The sequence below is a fragment of the Sorex fumeus genome, unplaced genomic scaffold (assembly GCF_029834395.1).
Source record: "Sorex fumeus unplaced genomic scaffold, SorFum_2.1 ptg000067l, whole genome shotgun sequence".
NCBI classification, from domain to species: domain Eukaryota; kingdom Metazoa; phylum Chordata; class Mammalia; order Eulipotyphla; family Soricidae; genus Sorex; species Sorex fumeus.
The window spans coordinates 2,634,985-2,657,065 of record NW_026606124.1 but is presented as its reverse complement, the minus strand read 5'-3'; the positions used below and the strand labels follow the sequence as shown (position 1 = coordinate 2,657,065).

At 56.2% G+C, this 22,081-nt stretch overlaps 1 protein-coding gene across 1 annotated transcript; it reads right to left on the bottom strand.

Moving 5' to 3' along the window:
- Window positions 1-369: 369 nt before the first annotated feature.
- Window positions 370-20,574, bottom strand: SCAMP2 (secretory carrier membrane protein 2). The gene is made up of 9 exons (XM_056128815.1): window positions 20,445-20,574; window positions 10,991-11,059; window positions 10,571-10,669; window positions 8,209-8,326; window positions 7,382-7,510; window positions 6,465-6,624; window positions 5,210-5,311; window positions 2,174-2,291; window positions 370-2,006 (listed from the first exon to the last, which is right to left on the bottom strand). The coding sequence occupies exons 1-9, from the start codon at window positions 20,499-20,501 to the stop codon at window positions 1,872-1,874; spliced, it is 987 nt and encodes a 328-aa protein (XP_055984790.1). The 5' UTR covers window positions 20,502-20,574; the 3' UTR covers window positions 370-1,871.
- Window positions 20,575-22,081: the final 1,507 nt, after the last annotated feature.

Genomic DNA, 22,081 nt, shown 5'->3' with positions numbered 1-22,081 from the left:
TCGTACGGGAGTTAAGGGGTTAAGGGCTTGGTGGCCCAGGAACCCGCCTATCCTCACCCCCACATCATATGTGGTCCTCCTAAGCCCTGTCAGGACCAAGTCCCCAGCATCACCAGGTGCGGCCCAACACCCACCCACACCCACCAAAAAAAAAAAAAAGGCATTTTTAAGCAGCCAGGTTGTGTTGTTTTCCGGTGCTCACCCCAGGTTAAGGCCGAGTCACTGAGCAGCTGGAGAGGGGGTGTCAGCTACAGCATCTTCAGTGTTCCCTCTCAGTGGCTGGCCCCTTGTCACCACTCCCCCTGCCCCTCCCCCATGGGCCACCCCCGTTCTCCCAAGTAGACCAGACTTCGGACAAGTGCGTCTAAAATGTCTTTATTTAAGCACAAATATTGAGACATAACATATACATTTGTACATGGAGAACACCAGAAGGATTTATAAAACCTTGGTCACTGCCGTTCACCTTCAGTGGCTCAGGGCGGGCGGACCAGCAGCCTCGAAGGTCTGGGGGCCTAGGGAAGGAGGAGGCTGGCTGGCTTTTTTGAGAAGGCCCCTTGGTTCTTGGGAGACAGGGTCTGGGAACCGAGGCCACATGGCAGTAACACAACCTCTGGGGGAACCCTAGACCAGTAGGTGACAAACACTCAACTGAGTGGGGCTGGAGTACTAGGCTGGAGCCCTCAGAAAGTGGGGGCCCATCAGTTCCAGCTAAAGGAAGTACTTCTGGACTGATTCCCATGTTCTGACGCCTCATACAAGGTAGGTAATGGGCGGAGGGGGGTACCCGAGGCCAGACAAATGACAGCCCGCACCCCCAGGACACAAGGGAACAGGCCAAACCAACCACCCCAGGTCAGACCTCACCTTTCAAGAAGGCTGTCAAAGGCTGTGTAAGACAACAGACGACAGGCAACAATCTGCCTACCCTCCCTTCCCCCGATCCCAAAAGATCCCATTGCACATTCAGTAAGTCTAAGGAGGGAAGGGCAGAGGGGCTCAAGGAGGGCTCAGCAGGCACAGGCCCTGCTCAGTGGGGCTGGGGGGAGGGAGTCGGGGGATCCAGTCTGTGTATAAGAAACACAGGCAGGGAAGCGCCTGGGGGACCAGCGTGAGCCCAGAGACGGAGAGGGTGAGCGGAGACAGAGCTGGCCGCAGGCCCACGACGGCTCTCCTAAAGGGATGCCCTTCCTGCGCATCCTTCCAGGCTGGGCAGGAAGTGGGGCCGCTGCTGACACCACAGGCTGGGTCTGTGCAGTCAAATTCAGGTGAGGCCAGACCAGCTGGGCAATGAGCACAGTCCCAAGACCTGGGTGAAGATAAAACTCCAAGAGCTCAAAGGCCTGGAGCACAGCTATGGGAAGCCTGCGTTGATCCTCGGCACTGCTTGGTCCCCGAGCACCACTGGGAGTAGCCCCTGAGCACCGCTGCCAGGTGTGTCCCCAGAATCAACAAAATAAAAACACCGGCTGGGTGGACCCAGGTCAGCCAGGGATCTGAGTATGTATGTGTGTGTGTGTGTGTGTGTGTGTGTGTGTGAGTGTGAGCGTGCACATGTGTGATGTGTGTACTGGGGGGAGCTTAGTCCCACTGCTTTCAGAGAGACAAAAGGACCCTACCATACCGAACTGCCACCAGAAGAGGAAAGACAGCTTCGTTTTTTTTCTTCTCTCTTGTGGACAACAAGTGCCAGTCCCTCCCTCCCACTCCCTTGGGCGGAAGGGAAAGGCGGCTGCTGAGGAAGGAGCAAGAGCCACAGCCAGATCCGCCTGGGGTCTGTACCGGGCTGAACCCCTGCTTAAGGCACCCATGCAAAGTGCAGCTCAGAAGGCAGGTGAGAGGAGGCTGGGTGGAGGCGGCGCCCTGGAGGCCTAGTTCCCCTGGAAGGCGCCTCGGGCAGCCGACGAGGCGGTGCTGCGGAAGGTCCTGCTGCTGAAGATGCCCTGGGAGAACTCCTCCTGGGCCTGCTGGAAGCTGGCCCCGGTCCTGCGGTACAGCGAGTGCACCTGGGGGTGGGGGAGGGGTAAGGAGTGAGAGGAGCCCCCCTGGCTACTGCCCCCCTCAAGGTCCGCCGGGAACCTCGCACTGCCTGACCGCCCACCCAGAGGCTTGGGGAAAGTCCACTGGACTTCGAGGGACCCAGGTGGGATTCGCCTTGGATGGCACCACTCACCCGCTTCAGCAGGAAGAGCGAGAGCACGGCACAGAGGGTGAAGAAGCTGGCCACCACCATCATGATGATGGACACGGCCAGGTCCGTCTTCACGATGGACAGGGCTGCGATCCAACCACTGCAGGGACAGGAGAAGAGGGAGGAGTGGGTGTAACCCCCAGGAGGGGCTCTTCTCCTGGGCCCACACCCCCAACCCCTGTAGGCCAGGACTCCAGGGGCTGTGAGTGCCCTGCTCTGCCTGTGGGAACCGGAGTCTGCCCCGTTTCTGGGCTCGGGTGCATGAAAAATGGGCTGCCTTGGGGAGAAGCCGCCCCCACCGCACCCCACTGCAGGTCTCAGGCACGCCCCCACCCAGGCCATTCTCAGGTCACTAGCACAGTCTGGGGTGTCAATTCTCTTCTTGTACAGGGCTCTCTTTCTTTCCTCTTGTATTTCCTAAATTGAACTATTTTACTTAAAAAATGAATGGAGGCCAGAGAAATAATACAGCTGTTAAGGTGCCTGCCAAGCATGTGGCCACCCAGGTTTGATCCCTGGCATCGGATTGGGTCCCAAGCACCCTCCCAGGAATGATCCCTGAGCACAGTAACAGGAGTGAGACTCAAGAGCACTGCCAGGAGTAGTGCGAAACAAAATGAAATAAAACAAACTGGGGCTGGAGAGAGAGAGCACAGGAGTAAGGGTCTTGCCTGCACGTGGTCAACCCTGGTTCGATTTCTGGCATCATGGACAGTTCCCCTAGCCACCAGAAGTAGCCCTTAAGCATGTCCTGAGGGTGGCCCAAAACCCACCCCCAAAAGAAAATCCAAATTAGGGACCAGAGGGGTAACACAGGGCAGGGAGCTTGTCTTGCAGGCAGTCAAACTGGGCACCGTCATGGTCCTCCAAGTGCTCCCAGCAGTGATCCCTGAGTGCAGAGCCAGGAGTAAGCCTGGAGCACTGTTGGGTGTGGTCTAGAAAAAGGGGGGGCGGGGGGGCGGAGGGATATTACACTAAATTCAAGAAGCCAGATACAAAAAGGCAAAAGCTGTACTGACTCTACTTGTAGGAAACATCTAGAATAATCTGGAATAGGTAAATCAGACACAGAACGCCATCGGCTCCTGGTCGGGATTATGATGACTGCCAAACACTATGAGTGTACTGAACTGGATCATGTGAATGGTAGACACGAAGCTAGACTGTCTACGTGCAAAGGGCTAAAATGTTATTTTTGGTGGTACTGTTTTGGACCACAACCAGCAGTGTTCAGGGCTTATTCCTGGCTGTGCGCTCAGAGATCGCTCCTGGCAGATTCAGGGGCCCATATAAGGTGCCAGGGATTGAACCCGGGCTGGCCACGTGCAAGGCAAACACCCTAGAAGCTGTACTACCACTCTGGCTCTGAAGTGTTAAATAATACGAGGTTATGTTGTATATATTTCATTAACAATAACAAAAGAATATAGCACAAAAAGTGTTGCTATATTCTCCTCCACTTGGTGTTATGAGGGAGCAGAACACTGCTGGCTGGACTGAGGCGGGACCGAGAGGGAGCAAAGCTGAAGCCGGGGGTCTCAGTTGTCAGTGGGGCGATGACACAAGGGCAAGATGATGTGCACATGACCAAAGTAGCCCACTTTGGTCAGATCCTCAGCACCCCAGAGGGTCCCCACCAGGAGTGGCCTCTGAGTGCAGAACCAGGAACAGCCCCCGAGCATGGCTAGATGTAGCAATGACAAGAAAGGGCAAAGAAGGGAAAGCCTTAGCACTCCCGGTGCAGGGCCCAAACAGCAGTTCTTCATCACAAGCTTTCCTCCGAGACCTCGCTTAGGATAGTGAGAAATTAAAGGGGGTCATCGGTCAAAGAGCAAAGCCCCAAAAGAGCAAGGTGAGGGACCAGAGCAAGAATACAGTGGGGTGGGGGGCTGGAGCGATAGCACAGAGGGTAGGGCGTTTGCCTTGCATGCGGCCAACCAGGGTTCGATTCCCAGCATCCCATAAGGTCCCCCGAGCACCGCCAGGAGTAACTCCTGAGTGCAGAGCCAGGAGTAACCTCTGTGCCTCACCGGGTGTGACCCAAAAAAACAAAAAGTCAAAAAAAAAAAAAGTACAGTGGGTGGGGTGTTTGCCTTGTACATGGCTGACCCGGGTTCCATCATAGATGAGCACCCTGTATCATCTCCTGAGTCCTTTATTTATTTTTAGGTCACACCTGGTGATGCTCAGGGGTTATTCCTGGCTCTGCACTCAGGTGCTCAGGGGACCATACGGGATGCTGGGAATCGGACCTGGGTTGGCCCCATGCAAGGCGAACACCCTCCCTGTTGAACTATCGCTCCAGCCCCTCATCTCCTGAGTCCGACCAGGAGTGATCTCTGAGTGCAGAGTTAGGGGTCAGTCCTGAGAGCCACAGGGTATAGTCCAAAAACAAAACAAAGCAAAAACAAAACCAAAAGAAATTAAGAGCAAGGTGAGGAGAAAGAGAGCTGGGGTGGGGGGTGGGGGTGGGGGTAGCGTGCACTGGTTGGAGGTGCCAGGGGCTGCTCCCCCCGTCAACACTGCCGGCTCTAGTACGGGGCAGGGATCAAAACAGGCGCCCCTGCCAGGCCAGGGGCAACCTGGCCTTTCTGAAACAGGCCCTGGGCACGGGGGCACAGGTGAGGTGAGGACAGCAGCACCTTCCTGGGAAACAAAACTAATGACATGCTTGAGAGTCAGTCTGGGAGCAGCTGTCGGGATGCCCCCCTCCCCGCCTGAAGCACAAAATGCCTCCAAAAAAGCCATGGCCCAGGAAGGTCTGCAAAGGCCAAGGCAGCCCCCAGCAGCGGCCCAGACCCCAGGAGCCGCCTCTACAAGGACGTGAGGAATGGGAGAGGCACTGTCCCACACAGGGCAGCAGAGGGTGAAGGGTGCGTTCACCCACGGCTCCCAGAGGGAAGAGAGCAGCAGCTCTGGGTCAAGGCCCAGAGCAGAGACCTGAAGGCGCTGCCCTGCGGGGAGCCCCACTCCCTGCCCCACCAAGGCTGCATTCCCAGAGCACAGCCCAGGCCTCACCTGTCCCCCAGGCCAGGGATACCGACCATCTGGATGATATAGATGCCTATTTGACAAAAAAATATGAAAAAGAACACAAAGAAGCTGAAGGAGTTGTCGGACCTGTGGAGAGAGGGAGACAGAAGTCACGGAGGGCTCGGGAGAGACTCTCGTCCCCTGGAGGTAGGACAGAGCACATGGCCGGGGACCAGCCTCTCACCCCCATGCACTCAGGCGCAGATGCCCACGGCCATCAGCATAAAGGACTTGCCCTGCTCTGCCTCACAATGGAAGGGGTCAGTATTTCTGTGGTGGTGCTGGTGTGTGTGTGGGGGGTGTCACCTGGCAATGCTGGGGGCCACCATGGGTACACCTGGTACCGGGGGTGGAGGGGGGAGGTCGGAAGCGCCATGTGGTGCTGAGTATGGGGCTTTACCCCTGAACCACATCCCCAGCCTGGGGCCAATGTCTGAGCCCATCCTTACACAGATGATAAGGTTGTCCTGCACCCATCCTGCCTTCTCGTACTTATCTGCACTCATAACAGACAAGACAATCTGAGTCAAAGCCTTTTAAAATTCTTACTAAGACCACAGGCCTAGGGGACAAAAAACATACTGAGGTGTAAGGAACACAAGCCGTCTCTGTGCCGCATCCTTGAGGGCTAACTCAGGGTGTAGGCCTGCCTGTGACATGGTCACAGGGTCCAGCTGCGGCCTCTTCCTGGAAGCATTAATGCTGAGGCACAACTAATTTTCAAGGCCCAAGGGGGTCTGTGAGAGACCCACTGATGTTCATGGGATCAGGTCGGGGGATGCTTCACGGGCCTGAGCACAAGCCTGGGGAAGCTTCAGGCTCCATCCTAGGCACCACAGGATCCCTCAGACAAGCCACGTGTAGCAAAAAAAAAAAAAAAAAAAAAATCCCCAAAAAATAGAGTCAAAGGTGTGGCTCAGCGGGGAAGCACATGCCTGGACTCACTCCCCAGCATCACCAACAAACATGAACGAAAATAAAACACTTCGCTTTCTAGTCTAGGTCACTGGTGCGATTCTGCCACTCAGGGACAGCTCAGAGCTCTGACCATCACGGGTGGCTCTGACCAGCTCCAGTGCCCACTCCCGGAGCAGATCTCAGGCCCAAGAGAGGAGGCAAAGGGCTCACCGCCCACCCCTTCCAGGGACGAACGGGCAAGAGCACATGCCCGGCAGACACTCGGATGGGACCCCCGGGAGTCTGGCCCGTGGCTGTGCACTCACCCCTGACCCCCACTCACCTGAAGGCCTTGTAGATGGGTCGGTACCAACACAGGAAGGCACAGGGGGTGAAGATGATGAACCACAGGATCGAGAGGCCGAAGTCTACCCCCTTGCCGGTGTCCACCAAGAACCAGGCGAGGCAGGCCAGGAGGTTCAGAAACAGAGTCACCGAGTGCACTGGGGACGGAGAAAGGGCTGGGCTGGCGCAGAGCGGCAGGCGACACCCCTCCACACAACCCCCACAGCGAGGGTGCCACTGGGCTCTCCCGGAGACAGAAGAGCACCTTGTCTGCTCGGTACCTTGGCAGGGCGCTCTCAAACCCTGGCTTTGGGGGCGCCTCCAACCCAGGGCACAGGCTTAGTTCCAGAGCTGACAGCACACACACCAGGGCAGGTTTCCAGAATCGTGTTCCTGCCCTGGACAGCTCCTCCCTGGCCCTGGAGGACCACAGAGGAAGCTGAAGCCATTTGTGGGCTGGGGGCTTCGGGGTACACCTGGCAGTGCTCAGAGGCTATTGCGGCCCTGTGCTCAGGCAGTGCCCTGGGGATGACGCTCAGTGCCAGGATCTGCATCAGGGCTGCGGCTGCCACAGCTGAGCACGCGGCAGATCCCTCACCTCCTGTCCTCCCTCTCCAGCCCCAACCCGAGCCTTCCATCCTCTCTGTCCCAAGCCGAGAGGCACTGCAGGGACCGCACCTCAGAGGCCCGTTAGTGCAGTCAGCTCCACAGGAACTCCTCCCCCGCCCCCAACACGGCCTGCTCTGCCCTCTGCAGAGAACCCAGGGCAGGGAAAAGGCCAGTCGTGGGGGTTGCGGGTCCCTCACCCCAGCACTGCGGAGAGGCATGGACATGTGTGTGCACTGGGAGAAGCAGCCTGAGCCCAGACGGTGCCCACCCTGGCCGCCCACCCCCGGGAGCGCCTGCAGGACTCACGCATCCAGAGATAGTAAAGCATCTTGCAGATGCGCTGGTAGTCGGCCGGGATCTCCGTGGAGAAGTCCTGGTAGAAGCAGGGCTTGACCGGGCACCAGGAGGGCAGGGGTGGCCAGTTGTTCTCCCTCACTGTGTGGGAAGAGGAAGCAGGTGAGGCCAGCCTGGGCAGCAGCATGGCCAGGGGCCAAGGACACAAGCGGGCCAGGTTACGGGCCTGACCGAGGCGCGCTGAGAGATGACAGTAACTGGCGGCTCGGAGTCTTTGGGGCTGGGCTGGGCAAGGGACTGGTCACGAAGAGACTCCCCCACACGCTCATGCCAAGAGAATCCACCCCGAATAAGCCGGGAAAGAGACTGCTGACGAGACAGCGGTGGGGTGGGGTGGGGTGGGGTGGGGTGGGGGTCCCACACTTTGCAGCTGTGGCTGGGGAAAGGACTTGGCAGGGCAGTACCAGGGAGTGGACTCAAACCTGTCACAGGCAAGGCCTGCACCCGAACACTGAGGCCTCTCCGTGATAATTTTTGCCTTGCTTTGTTGGGGGCCACACCCTGTGGTGCTCAGGGGACCATGAGGTGCTGGAGATAGAACCCGGACCCTCCCCGCAACTCAGAGCCAGTGCTGCAGCCCGCGGGTGGCATCTCCATCCCTGGCCCCCCAGTGAGTCTGTGGTACCCGGGGTCAATCTCAGGGGTGGAGAATCATGGTCCAGGACCCCCGGCGCCCGTTTCCAAGGCAATGCAGAAGCTGCCGCTGGCCCCCTCGCCCTCCTTCCTCCCCGCCCCCGGGACAGACCCAGCGTGCCTCTGCGCCCCGAGCCGGCGCTCACCATGCAGGTTGGCCGCCGTGTTCTGCAGCTCCCGCTCCTTCCGCTCCAGCTCCGCGGCCTTCCTGTCCAGTTCCTCCTGCTGCCGCAGCAGGCTGGCCTGGGCCGCTGAGGCCACAGCCTGGAGGGGGCGGCCAGACACGAGACCAGAGGGAAGTCAGAGGGGTCCTGCCCCCGTGTGGCGTCCCAGACCCCTGGGTCAGGGGACTGGAGACCACCACAGGGAGACCAAGGGGACCTGTGTCCTATGTCCACAGCACTGCTGGACGCTCAGCTGTACGGGGGCCCGTTTCTCCTTTACTTCTGCACCGGAGACAGCACAGCTAGACCTGGCAAGAGTTCGGGGGTGGGGACTCAGGGCGAAGGGCAAAGCGGGAGCTCCCAGGAGACTGGGCCAGACAGAAACCCAGCGCCTTATGGAAGAGCCTGAAGATGTGGAGGAGATGATCTTCTAGCACCAAGTGGGGAGAGTGGACCGGCTAGACTGGAGCCTCAGGGGGACGGGGGCCTGGGGCAAACCGGCACTGTGGTGGATGCACCGGGACAGCCCCTCAAGCTCGGCCTACTCGGCCCAGTGCTCACAGGTGTGCAGAGTCCGAGCTTCCCCAGGCAGAGCAGGGCTCTGGGTAGGCAGCTGGAAACAATGGTGAGGCTGGGCAGAGCTTGGTCTGGGCTGGCCTTCCACCTAGGGGCCCTGCTCTTGGGGCCTGGGGAGGGCCAGGCCTACGCGCACATCTGCAGACCACCTTCTCCAAAGAGCCATGGGAGCCTCCTGAAGGAAGACCCGGCATCAGGGCAGAGGTGGCCCCAGGACTGACCGCTCTCCCTACCACACTGAGGGGCTCAACTGCCCTGTCCAAGGCTATTACTTCAGCCCCAGCCGAGTAAGAAAGGCTGCTGCCCAGAAGCGTGCCACTCTTCACAGGGCCCTATGGCCATGGAGGAATAGCACGTTCAGAGCAGGCCTGGACATGTAGCCCCATCACAGACCCTTAGCGGGAGCTGCCTGGGACTCCCTGGAGTGCTGATGCAGCGTGGGCAGGCTCCAGGCACCAGGTGCTGGTTCTTGCTGCAGTTTTGCCTACTTTTGAATGCTTCTGCATGCAGCTGTCTCTGAGAACATTGTCCCTCCTAACAGCCTCTGCCTCTCCGAGAGCCCGCTCACTGCCAGGAACCGGACAGGCAGGAATTTGCTGGCCTGCCTAAGAAGCTGTAATATACAACTCCACTGTGGTCATGCACCCGCAGGGCCAGCAAGGAACGGGGGCAAGGAAAGCCGGTGGTGGAGAGCAGTGCAGACAAAACCCCGAGTGTCTGGTGAAGGGGTTAGACAGAAAAAGATATAGGCAGGAAGATAGCTGGATGGGTGGGCAAGTGGATGGGAAGGTGGATGGATGAATGGGTAGATGGAAGAATAGACGGATGGTGGACGGACGGACGGATGGATGGATGGATGGATACATGGATGGATATATGGACAGGTGGGTGGGTGGATGGATGGATGGATGGATATATGGACAGGTGGGTGGGTGGGTGGATGGATGGATGGATGAATATATGGAAGGGAGTGGATGGATGGATGGATGGATGGATGGATGGATGGATATATGGACAGGTGGGTAGATGGATGGATGGATGAATGGATGGATGGATAGATATATGGACAGGTGGGTGGGTGGGTGGATGGATGAAGAGATGGATGGATGGATGGAGGGATGGATGGATGGATGGGATATATGGACAGGTGGATGGATGGATGGATGGATGGATGGATGGATGGATGGATGGGTGGATGGATAGATGGTTAAAAGGGTGGATGGATGAGTGGGTGGATGTCTGTGCATATGGGTAGGTGGATGGATGGATGGATGGATGATGGCTGATGCATGGGATGACGGATAAACAGAAGGATGGTAGAGAGATGGATAAGTAAGGGATAGATGGACAAGTGGGTGGGTTGAAAGGTGAATGGATGGGTGGATGAATGGGTAAAGAGGTCAGGGAGTGGATGGTGGGTAGGAATACAGACAGGTGGGTAGGTGGCTAGATCCTGGGGTCTGAAAGAATAAACCAAAGCCCCCAGCTGGGACCTGAATGGCATGACAGAGGTAAATGTGCTCTGAAGAGCACAGGCCCAGCCTAACTTTTGGTGGTGGTAGTGGGCTGGGGGCTGAGACCTTCAACTCTGTGAGTTTCATTTCAGCACCAAAGAGATGAGCAAGGGGGGCCCTAAAGAAGTGCCAGGGCGTATAAGGCTCTGTGCCCTCCTGCCCTCTCCCCCCAGCTCAGGCTTCCACCGTTGGGGATGTTTCCCTAGAAACATTAGAGGTGCCAAAGGTGCCAAAGGGCTGTTTTCCAATGCTACCTGGGGGCTTGGCTGGGTTGGTTCCACAGAGGCCTGGAGCACAGCAGGTTGCGAGGGTCCAGGGAGCTGTGTGACAGGAACCGTTGTTGCTGCATTTGTCTGTGAGGGGCGGGGCAAAGGAGGGAAGTGAGTGGGCGTAGGCTAGATGGCAGCAGGTGAATGACAGCCCACCTTCTGGACTCCCTCTGCAGCGCCGGGCCAGCCAGCCCAGGTGAGCAGGCACCACTGGCTTACTGGACCCAGAGCTCGTGGGTATCGCTTGCCCTCGTCAGGGAGGGCCCAAAGGAAGAATCAATGACTTCTCATCCTCACCCTTTACCCCAGTCCACAACAGAACCATCCCTTTGGGGACTGCAGCTTTGCAGAGACCCCGGGCCTGCCCGGAGACAGGGGACCCGGGAGTAGGGCGTGCTCACCCACCTCGGAGAAAGGGTTGAATTCAGAGAGGCCGCCCTGCGGGGCATTGGTCAGCTGGGTCACAGATGGATCCTGGGGGGGTGAAAAGAGCCATTAGCTGGAAAGCAGAGAACCGTGGTCAGCTCAGCTGGCCCGCCCCAGGCCCAGCGGTGATACCAGGGACGCGGGTGCTCAAGAGGCTGCTGGCATCGCCACTGGTGCCCTGGGGAGCCTCAGTGGAAGGTCCTGGGTGTGCCCACCCAGGCTGCAGCGGGCTGCTCTCCTTCCCCTTGTTGGGAAAGAAGGGGCATTCTGGATGAGACCTATGCTTTTACCTCAAGGGAGTGCGCTCCCGGGCTCCAGTTTTCAAAGGGGGGAGAGAGGGTGGTGTGTGTGGAGGCTTGAGAAACTTGGTGCTGCTTTTCTGACTGTTTTACAGACAGCACTGATCCCTCTGATTTCTCTTAGAGGGTCCTTTACAGCAGGCTGCCGGCTGCCAGGACTAAGTCGATGCAACCAGACACACCTGCTAGGAATGAGGCTGAGCGCCCACTGAAAGGCAGGAAAACGCTGCTGGCTTGTTTTCCTTTCTGGACCCTTTTCAAATAAATGAAACAACGTGCTCGGACCACAGCCCTTCCCGGGGTCCTCAGTTCCTCTTCCAGTGGATCTCGGCCGGCAGCCGGGGCCCTGCATCTTCGCCCAAGCAGCCTCCCTGAGCTGCTTCTCTTTTATTTCTATTATCATTGCATATATATGTTTTTGGCTCACACCTGGCAGTGCTCAGAACTTACTCGTGACTCGGCACTCAGAATCACTCCTGATGGTGGGGCTGGAACGATAGCATAGCGGGTAGGGCGTTTGCCCTGCACGCGGCCAACCCGGGTTCGATTCCCAGCATCCCATGGGCCCCTGAGCACCGCCAGGAGTGATTCCTGAGTGCAGAGCCAGGAGTAACCCCTGTGTATGTGCATCGTCAGGTGTGACCCAAAAAGCAAAAAAAAAAAAAAAAAAAAAAGAATCACTCCTGATGGGCGGTGGGGTGCCAGGGATGGCACTTGGGTTGACCGTGTGCCAAGATAAGCGCCCTAGCACATGGTCCATGTGACATGTCACACTCGACACCACTGATAACCAGGAGTCACACATCACATTGGATGGGATGTAAAGCAGAAGACACCCAATCTCAATTAAGAGAATATGAACACACAAGGCTTAACTTATGACAACACGTTAGTAATCTCCTATACAAGGGCATTGTGGCCCATGGTAAGACACAACAATATTCACACACTTCCTTCTAAGGAAATATTTTTGACCATTTTAAGCGAATTTTTTATAACTATCAATACAAAATAAATTATCCAGGGCTTGCTATAGGGGCAGGCTTGTGGTTGGGAAAACTGGAAATAACGGTGGTGGGACTGGTGTTGGAATACTGAATGTAATGAATCATCACGAATAACTTTATAAAGGTAAATTAGAAAAAAAAAGATAAGTCCTTTTCCTGCTGTACTATCACTCCAACCCCAAGTCTCTTTAATTTTTTTTTTTTGGGTCACACCCAGCAATGCTCAGGGCTGACCCCTGGCTCTGCACTCAGGAATCACTTCTGGCAGTGCTCGGGGGACCATATGGGATGCTGGGAATCAAGCCCGGGTCGGCCGCGTGCAAGGCAAACGCCCTACCCGCTGTGCTATTGCTCCAGCCCCAAGGCTCTTTAATTTTTAAAGGGGCCACAGCCAGTGGGGCTCCGGGCCTTGGGGTCACTCAGGGTGATGACTGGTCACTCCGGGTGACGCCTGGCCTCTCCCTCTGCGGCCCTCCCCGCCTTCCCAGGAGGCAGCAATGTGGGCTTCCCAGCCCAGAAGCTCCTGTCACATGGACAAAGTGCCAAGGGGTGTGTTGCGCATCCCAACACCAGGAACGGAGAGCAACATCCCTGAAAAGGGCTGTGCGATCAGGCGGCTGCTCCTGTGTCTTTCTTTGTCCCCAGACTACAGAGAGCGCGTTCCCGAGGAGGAAATCCCCCAGGCAGGCCACACATGGGGCCTGTGAGAAAAGTCCACGCAGCTAGCCAGAGAGGGCCGGGTTCCGAGTCGCAGTGGGAATACAGGAGCAGCTGTGGGCTCTGTAAGTGGGTCACGCAAGCATTTCAAAGGAAGGGAAGAGCTCAGTTTCAGCTCCAAGAAGAAAACTAATACCTTCCTCCTCCCCCCCTCCCCCCTCCTCCTCCTTTCTTCCTCCTCCCCCTTCTCCCCACGCTCAGAGGAGAGCGGATCAGGCCTTCCGCCAACTCTAACACAGACAGTGTCACGGCTGAGCTCTGGTCACTCGGCAAACAGTCACGCACAGTGTAGGGGACACACCAAGACAATTGGGGTTTGGCCGCTGCCCTTCTGCTGTCCACAGTTGGCATGAAGAGCCTGGGTTCCATCTGCGACACTTCACCAGTCGGCTTCTACCAGTAGGGACCCCAGAAAATGGAACCAGCACCCCAGCTCTGCTGGTCGTGGTCCCCTCCACAAAAAAAAAAAGAAAAAAGAAAAAGGAAAAAAGAAAACAAAAGGGGCTGGAGCAATAGCACAGCGGGTAGGGCGTTTGCCTTGCACATGGCCAACCCGAGTTTAATTCCCAGCATCCCATATGGTCCCCTGAGCACCGCCAGGGGTAATTCCTGAGCGCAGAGCCAGGAGTTACCCCTGTGCATCGCTGGGTGTGACCTCCCCAAAAAAAGCAAAAAAAAAATTCTGTTTGGGGCCATGTCCAACAATACTGGGTGCTACTCCTGATACAGTGCTCAAGGACCATGTGATGAAGTCTTCTGGGTGCCACTATTCAGTGCTGGCCCATGATGCTGGGCTCGAACTCATTAGCCTGCACAGCCAAGGGATGTGTTCTGCCACGTGAAACATCTTCCCAGCCCTCAACATTTGTTTTATTTTATTTTCAGATTTTATGCCACACCCAGCATTGCTCAGGGCGTACTCCTGGCTCTGTGCTCCTCAACCTTTATTTTTATTTTTAGACCACACCCGGTGATGCTTAGGAGTTATTCCTGGCTCTGCACTCAGGAATTACAACTGGTGGTGCTCGGGGGACCACATGGGATGCGGGGGATCAAACCAGCATAACACACCACTCCGGCCCTTTGACATTTATTTCTAAAGAGAGCCATGGACATCACTGTAGTGATGTCCAGAATCCTCTAGAAAAATGGCTTTCAAAGGACCTGGACTGACATTTGAGGCCTGCCAAGACTCTTCCTGTCCTCAATGCAGGCTCAGCCACTTACCATTTCCTTCCAGTTCATCTGTTCACTCCCTACACAAACTACCCCTACCCAGCACAGGGCAGGACACCCAGGTAAAGTCACAGTCTGGCCCGACGGTGTGACAGCGGCTGACGAGGCGAAGGCAACAGGGACAAGATGCCAAGACAGCCAGAGGCAGGTGCTGCTGGAGCCAAGCTGGGACTGAGACACGGAAGGAACTGAGCAAGGACTGAAAGGAGAGGCAAGAACTGCATCCAGAACACACCCGTAGGAAGAGCAAGGCTGGCTACAGACAGAGAACAAGGAGACAGATCTTCCCTCACCGTGGAGAATTATCCAGGGCATCGTAGCAATCATGCTACTGAACTATTTGAAAGGCACCTGAATGGATCCTCAGGAGATAAAAGTTAGCTGAACTTGAACTTGATGGTTTCAACAGACTTTTATAAACAACTGGTAAAAAAAAAAAAAACATAAACAATCCCAACACTCTTGGGCTAGAGCTGAAAGCTTTGCATGAAGAGGCCCAGGTTTGATCCTCTAAGCACTAAGTTAGGAGTAGTTCCTGAGCATTACTTGGTGTGGGGAGGGAGGAAAGGAGGAAGGAGACTTTTTTTTTTTTTTTTGAGTCACACCTGGGCATGCAAAGGCCTTATTTCTGGCTCTGAACTCAGGGATCATTCCTGGTGATGCTCAGGGGACCAGACACGGTGCCTGCCAGGGACAGAACTGCCAGGCCCCAAGCAAAGCCAGCACTTTCACCTTTCTCTCTGCCTCCACTCCCTCCCCACCTTCCTGCAGAACAGACTCCTTTAAAAACACCGAGCGACTGAGGGATAGTATTGGGGTTAAGGCACTTGCTTTGCACAAAGCCAGCCCGGTTTGACACCCTATGCCATGTATGACCCCCTGAGTGCAGAGCCAGGAGTAAGCCACAAGCACCCCTGGATGCGGCCTTCAAACAAACAACAACACCACAAGGCCAGGGCTAGAGCACAGAGAGGGCACCAGCGAAATATACACACAGAAAGGATCATTACGGGTGGTCAGAGAACAGTGGGAGGCTCTGGAGTGACTGGGGTGAAGGGTGAACAGTGCCACGAGGGGCCTTTACAGTAAGTGACCACGAGGGGCTGGGGATGGGGCTCAGAAGCCAGCGTCTGTCTGTCCCTGGGTTCGATCCCCAGCATCAGTCCAAAAGGGGGGGGGGGGGGGGAAGAAAAGAAAAAAAGAAGAAACAGGTAAAAGATTGTGGCAGAAAGGAAACAGGTTTTTCAGGACTGGGTGTGTGGGAGCAGGGAAGGAGCTGAGAAGACACTGAGTCAGACGGGGGAGGCCAGAGGAAGGATCTGTGGGGACAGCTGGGAAGCTGGAAGCGCTGGTGGGCAGCGCAGGGAAAGGGGATGGGAGAGCTCCTGGGCGGGGACCGCAGGTGCTGTGGGCCCAGAGCAGTGCTACAAGTCTCTAGGGTACAGAGTGAGCTCAAGAGCCCAACTCCAGGGCCAGAGCGACAGCGGGTAAGGTGCTTGGTTTGCACACGGCAGGCCCGGGTTCCATCTCGGGCATCCTCCATGGTCCCCCGAATTGCCAGGAGTAATTTCTGAGCACAGTGCCAGGAATAAACCCTGAGCATTGCCAGGTGTATCCCCTCCCCACTCCCCCCGCAAGAACTGAGTTCCCAGACAAAGCAATAATACAAGGTACTTGCCTTACACATGGTCCAGCAAGCTCAGAGCTCAGTCCCCGGGACCTCACATGGTCCTCCAAGCCCCCCCAAGAGTGATACCTGAGTGCAGAGCACCGCCAGGTGTGACCAATAAAACAAAACAAAAAATCAAACAACGACCCCAAACAAACTGAATTCCAGGATATCCTGAAACACACAAGCCAGAGGGGGGGCAAGGCCCTAGCATTCCAGCGGAGAAGAAACGGGGACGGGGATCATGAGTGGCCGCCTTGCCCGCACACCTGAGGACCAGGTTCCATCCTGCCACCGCTTGGGTCTCTGAGGTCAGCCAACAGTGACTCCTGAGCACAGCCAGGTGTGGCCCCCCCAAAAAAATTAACCCAAAAAATAGGCAAGAAAGAAGATTCTCAGAGAAACTCGCCAAACAAGTGTCCCGACAAGGCTGAGGAGCGGCAGGGGCCTGGTGATGTGACAGGGACTCAAGAGGTCCCGGTGTCTGGGCCACACCCTACTAACCCTGAGTAAGCTGCAAGGACCTCCTGCTGTTTTCAATCTCGCGAGATGATGTTCCTGTCTCAGGAAAGCTTTACCTTGGGCCTTGGTAGGTTTGGGGATGCTGGGCATTCCCGCCAACTGCAGCCACCTTCCTGGCAAACGGCACAGCCCAGAGACTTGGTGTAATTCTGCAGAAGACTGATCATGTTTTGGCCACCTCTTTCTGCACATCCAGGAGAGACGCCTGGAGTCCCGGCATCTCAAAACCTCCCCACCGAGATTATCGTTCAGCTGCAAGGGAGCAGCGTGTGCAAGTCATCATATGGGATGGGGTGGCTCACAGACAGGGCAAGACGCCCTGCAGCCAGTCCTCGTGCCCTCAAGACCCCGGCCATCTGTATGGGATAACCTGGCACAGACACCCAGGAGCCAATCAGCTCTGGCATTGGCCGGCCCATCACCGTTTGAGGGGGGTCACTAAAACAGGAAATGGTCCAGACTTTCGGAGATCCTTTGGAAGCAGCGTGCTGGACTCAGTCCTGAATAGGGACCCACATACCAGGAGTGTGCAGGGCAGACACGCCCCAGTTGGCAGCAGGGTTGGGGAGTGTCAGCGGAGGTTGTGTAAAGGACCACACTGCGGGGTGTGTTTCCTGCTTCCTCCCAAGAGTTGGTCACACCCTGGCTACACCTAGGGCCACTTCACTTTCCAGCCTCAGCTCTTACTGGGAAGGAAGTTTTCTAACAATCCTGAAGGGAAGCCCGTGCAAGAAGGAGGTCATAAAAGTCGTGCCACAAATTGGAGTGGAGGTGGCAGGCTGGTGGAGTGGGGCAAAGAACACAGACAAGGAAGTTGGCTAGAAGGCACACGGTTGATTTGTATATCTTCAAGGAAAATGGACTAAGCAATGATTCTGTTCTTAAAAAAAAAAAAAGTTTTTGGCGGTGCCAGGGATCAAACCCAAATCGCATGCATGCAAGGAATGTGCTTTACCCTTGAACCACATGCCGGACCTTGACTGACCATAGACCCGACGACCTTTCAGAACTGGTATGACTCAAACACTTTAGGAGATGTCACTTTAAGAAGACAGTACGGGGGCTGGAGACAGGACAGGGGTCAGGCTTGCAAGTGGCTGACCCCCGTTCCACACTCACCCCATAAACGGTTCCCTGAACATAACAAGAGTGATCTCTATGCGCAGAGCCAGGAATAGCCCCTGAATCGTGCTGGGTATGGCCAGACCTTCTCCCAAATAAATACAAATCACACAAATCACAAATCATCCTGTTATTCGTCGATTGCCTCAAGCAGGCCCCAGTAACGTCTCCTTCAACCTAGCCCTGAGATTATATTCAAGGCTCTTTAGGAGAATGAGACCCATCATTGTTACTGGTATTTGGCATATTGGGTAAGCCAAGGGGAGTTTGCCAGACTCTGCCCTGTGGGCAGGCTACAATCAAAATACAATCAAAATAAAAAGCAGAATACAAGACAAAGATATGGCTCAATGAAGAAGCATATGCATCACAAGTATGAAGGTCCTGGGTTCAATCCCAGGCACATCACCATTTGTTAATATTCCATCTCTGTGCACAGTAAAAGTAGACTGGCTAATGCTAATTTATTTCTTCCACCAATACAGAGAAAACTTGTAATGAGAACCCTGGGTATGGCCCAAAGCCCTCGTCCAAAAAAAATATGGTGTCACTGGGGGTGCTTTCCTTGGTTATCCTAAAATAACCCCGGCAGACCACACACGCCCGATTCTAACAGTAGGCGCCCAGACAGCGCCGTCCTGGGGATGTGAGCCAGGTCTGGGCCCTGCCTGCTGCCTCTGCCATGTCCCAGCCTCCGTGGGCTGTTGCTTTCTCCATCTCTATATGGAAGGGTCAGAACAGATGTGTGGACTGTGTCCTGTTCTAGTCTTTCACCACAGATGTGGAACTTCTGGTGTGGTCTCACCGGAACAGCCCCTCTTGGAAGGCTGGTGCCGGGCTTCCACGCCCACCGCAGCTGAAGAGCTGCTCTCCTGCACGCCATGCCAACACCCTGGGTAAATGAAGCTGCCCTCTCAGCCGGTCACCCGAGGGCTGACCCCTCCCAATGAGCCAGCCCTGGCAGGCAGAGAGGCAGACACTGCCATCCCAGGGAGAGAGGGCAGCTCCAAGAACGAGGGCTTGGGGTCCCACGGCCAAACTGTGAGCCCTTCTCCCCACAACTGTGTGCCAAGAAGAAAACTGCAGGGTATGGAGGAACTGGGTTGCACTCAGCAAGCCCTCCAGCCTGCACAGGCCCTCCAGCAGATGCTGTTATATCCAGGACCTCAGCTGCTTCCTGTTCTGCCATGCCCTGGGGCATGGACGGGCTATCTGGCTAGAATGCAGAAGTGACTTCCCCAGTGTCTTCACTGTCATTTCTGGGACTGCTGATGCGGTTGAAGACTTTCAAGCTGCTAGTAATTCAAGGCACAGTTCGGGCCAGTTATCTTGCCTGCTGCTAGCACTGGGACAGGCTCTCTGCACCTTCTGACATCTGCCTGCCTCTGGCTGTCAGGTAGCACTAAACATTTTATCTCTGATTCTGACAGGAGCGAAAAATACATTTAAGGAAATACAGGCAAATCACCACACAGCCTACACACTAAAAAAAGGCCTCTCGATCCTCACTCCAGCTCCAGTATTAGACAGCAGTTTTACAGTTAAAACGCTCAGCAGAAGACACTGATAGAAAGAAACGCAAATAGTCCTTATTGACAGAACTAATACAGATGACTGACTGCATTAGATAAGACAAGGTTTCTGCAAAGATTGTCAATAAACCGTAACCTGAAAGGCGGGTGTGTAAGCCAGGGTGGATGTTTAAGCCAGGGTGTGTGTGTGTGTGTGTGTGTGTGTGTTACGTGCGTTCAGAATTCCCTGACATTCTAAAGAACAAAGAAAAAAACCTTCACCTTCCTGATCCATGAGATTATTTCATTCTGGTCTCCATAGTCACTGCTCTGACCCTCCAAAGATCGAAGATGGAAGAATTCAAGCTGGGAGAAGCTGCAAGGACCCCTCCAGGGGCTTCCCTTCTTATTTATAGCAGGGGACTTTAAAGAGCCGCCAGGGACCAAATTCGAACACAAGCAGGGCGAGCTCAGGTGCCTGGTGACACCTTGACAGAGCAGCAACCTCAGGCCCACAAATCACCGGTGGGCAACCATGCAAACTGGTTCTTGGCAGACATAAAACGAGCTTTGGCGCCAGGAGGAAGTACCGGCCCCGGCTCTCGCGTTCTCTGTGCAAAGGGAGACAGGCGTTGGCGCTGGGTCTCCTCCTCTGATCCTGCTCAGAAGGTGGGGCCGGCTGACAGCATCTCCCCAAGCTCCGGCCACCAGGCACAAGTCCAGCAAACCAACACTCCCTAGACCCCGGGGCCAGGTGTGGGATTCTTATCAAGGTCACCTGGGTCAGCTGGGTTCTCTGGCCTCTCCCTCGTGACCGTGACCGTCCTTCCACGCCTGACACCTCTCTGGAGCTCGCCTATCTCTTCTGCAGGCTAGTCTGGCTGCTGGGGACGAAGGGGCTCGGGATCCCCCCCGCCCCCACTTCTCCATCCCTCTCGAGGCTTCCACTTCCCCAGGATGTCGCAGCCGCCACCTCCGACGGGGACGGCGGCCAGTGCCTCCCCAGGCCTCCCCCCACCCGCTCAGATGCTGCCTCTCTGATGCTGGGCCCCTGCTGGCGTCTGTCCCCGTCTCCCCCCACGAGCCCGTCCCTTGCGAGGGGGCTCCCGCGAACTTAGGCTGCGCCCCCTCCGCTCGCTCCCCAGGCTGCAGAACCCCGCCCCCTCGGCCGAGCCACCTGCTGCTAGTCCCGCCCCCGCGACGCCGCGATAGGCCGGCGCTCAGAGCCCGCTCTCCCGATTGGGCGGGCGGCCCGTTCCTCCGACGCCACGTCTCTCGGCTCGGGCCAAGGAGGCCCGGGCGGCGGCCCTCGGCGCCGGGGGCGAGGCTGTGGGGGGGGGGGGGCGCTACCTGGAAGGGGTTTACGTCCACGGGGTCCGCGAAGGGGTTGGTGTCGAAGGACGACATGGCGACCGGCGGCCGACGGGCACGCTCGGCGACTGCTCCTGCCTCCAGGCGCCCGGACCGACCCAGCCGCGGTTGCCGGCCACAGCCTCCACTTCCGGGAGCGAATGGGCCGTTCTGGCGCAGGCGCGGCGGCCGCCCGGAGGGGCGTGGCCCGTGACGTCACAGACGCCCCGCCCCCGCCCTGCCCTGCCCACTTCGGAGCGTGTGATTTCTTTTTTTTTTTTTTTTTCTGGCCTTTCCCCCAGATTAGAGGACCCGAAGCAAAATCAGAACCCTCCCCACTGGGCGTCCCGGTGTGATAACTCACCTCTGTGCTGGAAGTTCCCCAAAGTTGGGGATTGGTCTGCACTGGTCTGGGCAAGCCTCTGGAGTGTGAGCCTACTTCTGAGTGATGGGACGCGTTCCTGATCGGAGAGGACCTATCAGCCCTGGGAAAGCGGGGTTCTTTCCAGAAGAACAGACTATAGATAAGCCCTGATGACACCACCAGGGGCCCAGCATCAGTGAGACATCATCTGGTGCATTCCTGAGTGCTCCCTGTAGACCTTTGCTCTGGCTAAGACAGAGAGAGAGGGTACCTGGTTAAAGCTCTTGCTTTGCAATGCTGCACTCCCAAGTTGGATCACCCTCACCACATGGTCCCCTAGCGCTGCGGGGAGTGATTCCCAAGCACAGACCTAGGAAAAGCCCCTGAACACCTCAGGATGTAGCCCCCTACCAAAAAAAATTTAAATAGACCTCCCTGAGGGGCCGAGCAATAGGCAAAACACTTGCCTCGAAGGCAGCAGACCCAGTTACATCCCCACACCCTATTATGGTCTCCTGAGCACCACAGGAATAATACCTGAGTGCAGAGCCAGATGCAATGCTTGAGCCTCGCCAGGTGTGGCCCATCGCCAGGTATGGCCCAAACCTCCCCCAAAACGAATGCAACCCAAGGGCTTGGAGAGAGAACACAGTGATGAGGGCATTTGCCTTGCACACAGCCAGCCCAAGTTTGATCCCTAGCACCCTAGCAGATAGTATCCTGAGCCCCGCCAGAAGTGATCCCTAAGCACAGAGAGCCAGGAGTAAGCCTTAAGCACTGCTGAGTGTGAACCCCAAATCAAAATTGGTTCATTAATTAAAATCAAACAAAACATTTGTTGGGGTCAAAGAACTAGCTCAGTGGGCGAGCACATGCTTTGCATGCAGAAAACCCAGGTTTGAGGTCATCCACCAGATGCTCCCCTGAGCACTGCCAGGAGAAAACCCTGAGCATGACCAGGCATGGCCCAGGAAACAAAAAACAAACAAAAGGGGGAGGGAGAGGAGAAGGCTGATTTATTCCTGATTGATCCCTAACACTGTATGGTCCCCCCAGCACAGCTGGAGGAGCTCCTGAACAGAGCCCAAATGTGGCCCTAACCCCCATCTCCAAAAAAATAAGAAAAAATAGGGGCTGAAGTGATAGCACAGTGGGTAGGGCATTGGCCTTGCATGCGGCCTGCCCAGGTTCAATTCCCAGCATCCCATATGGTCTCCTGAGCACTGCTAGGAGTGATTCCTGAGTGCATGAGCCAGGAGTAACCCCTGTGCAT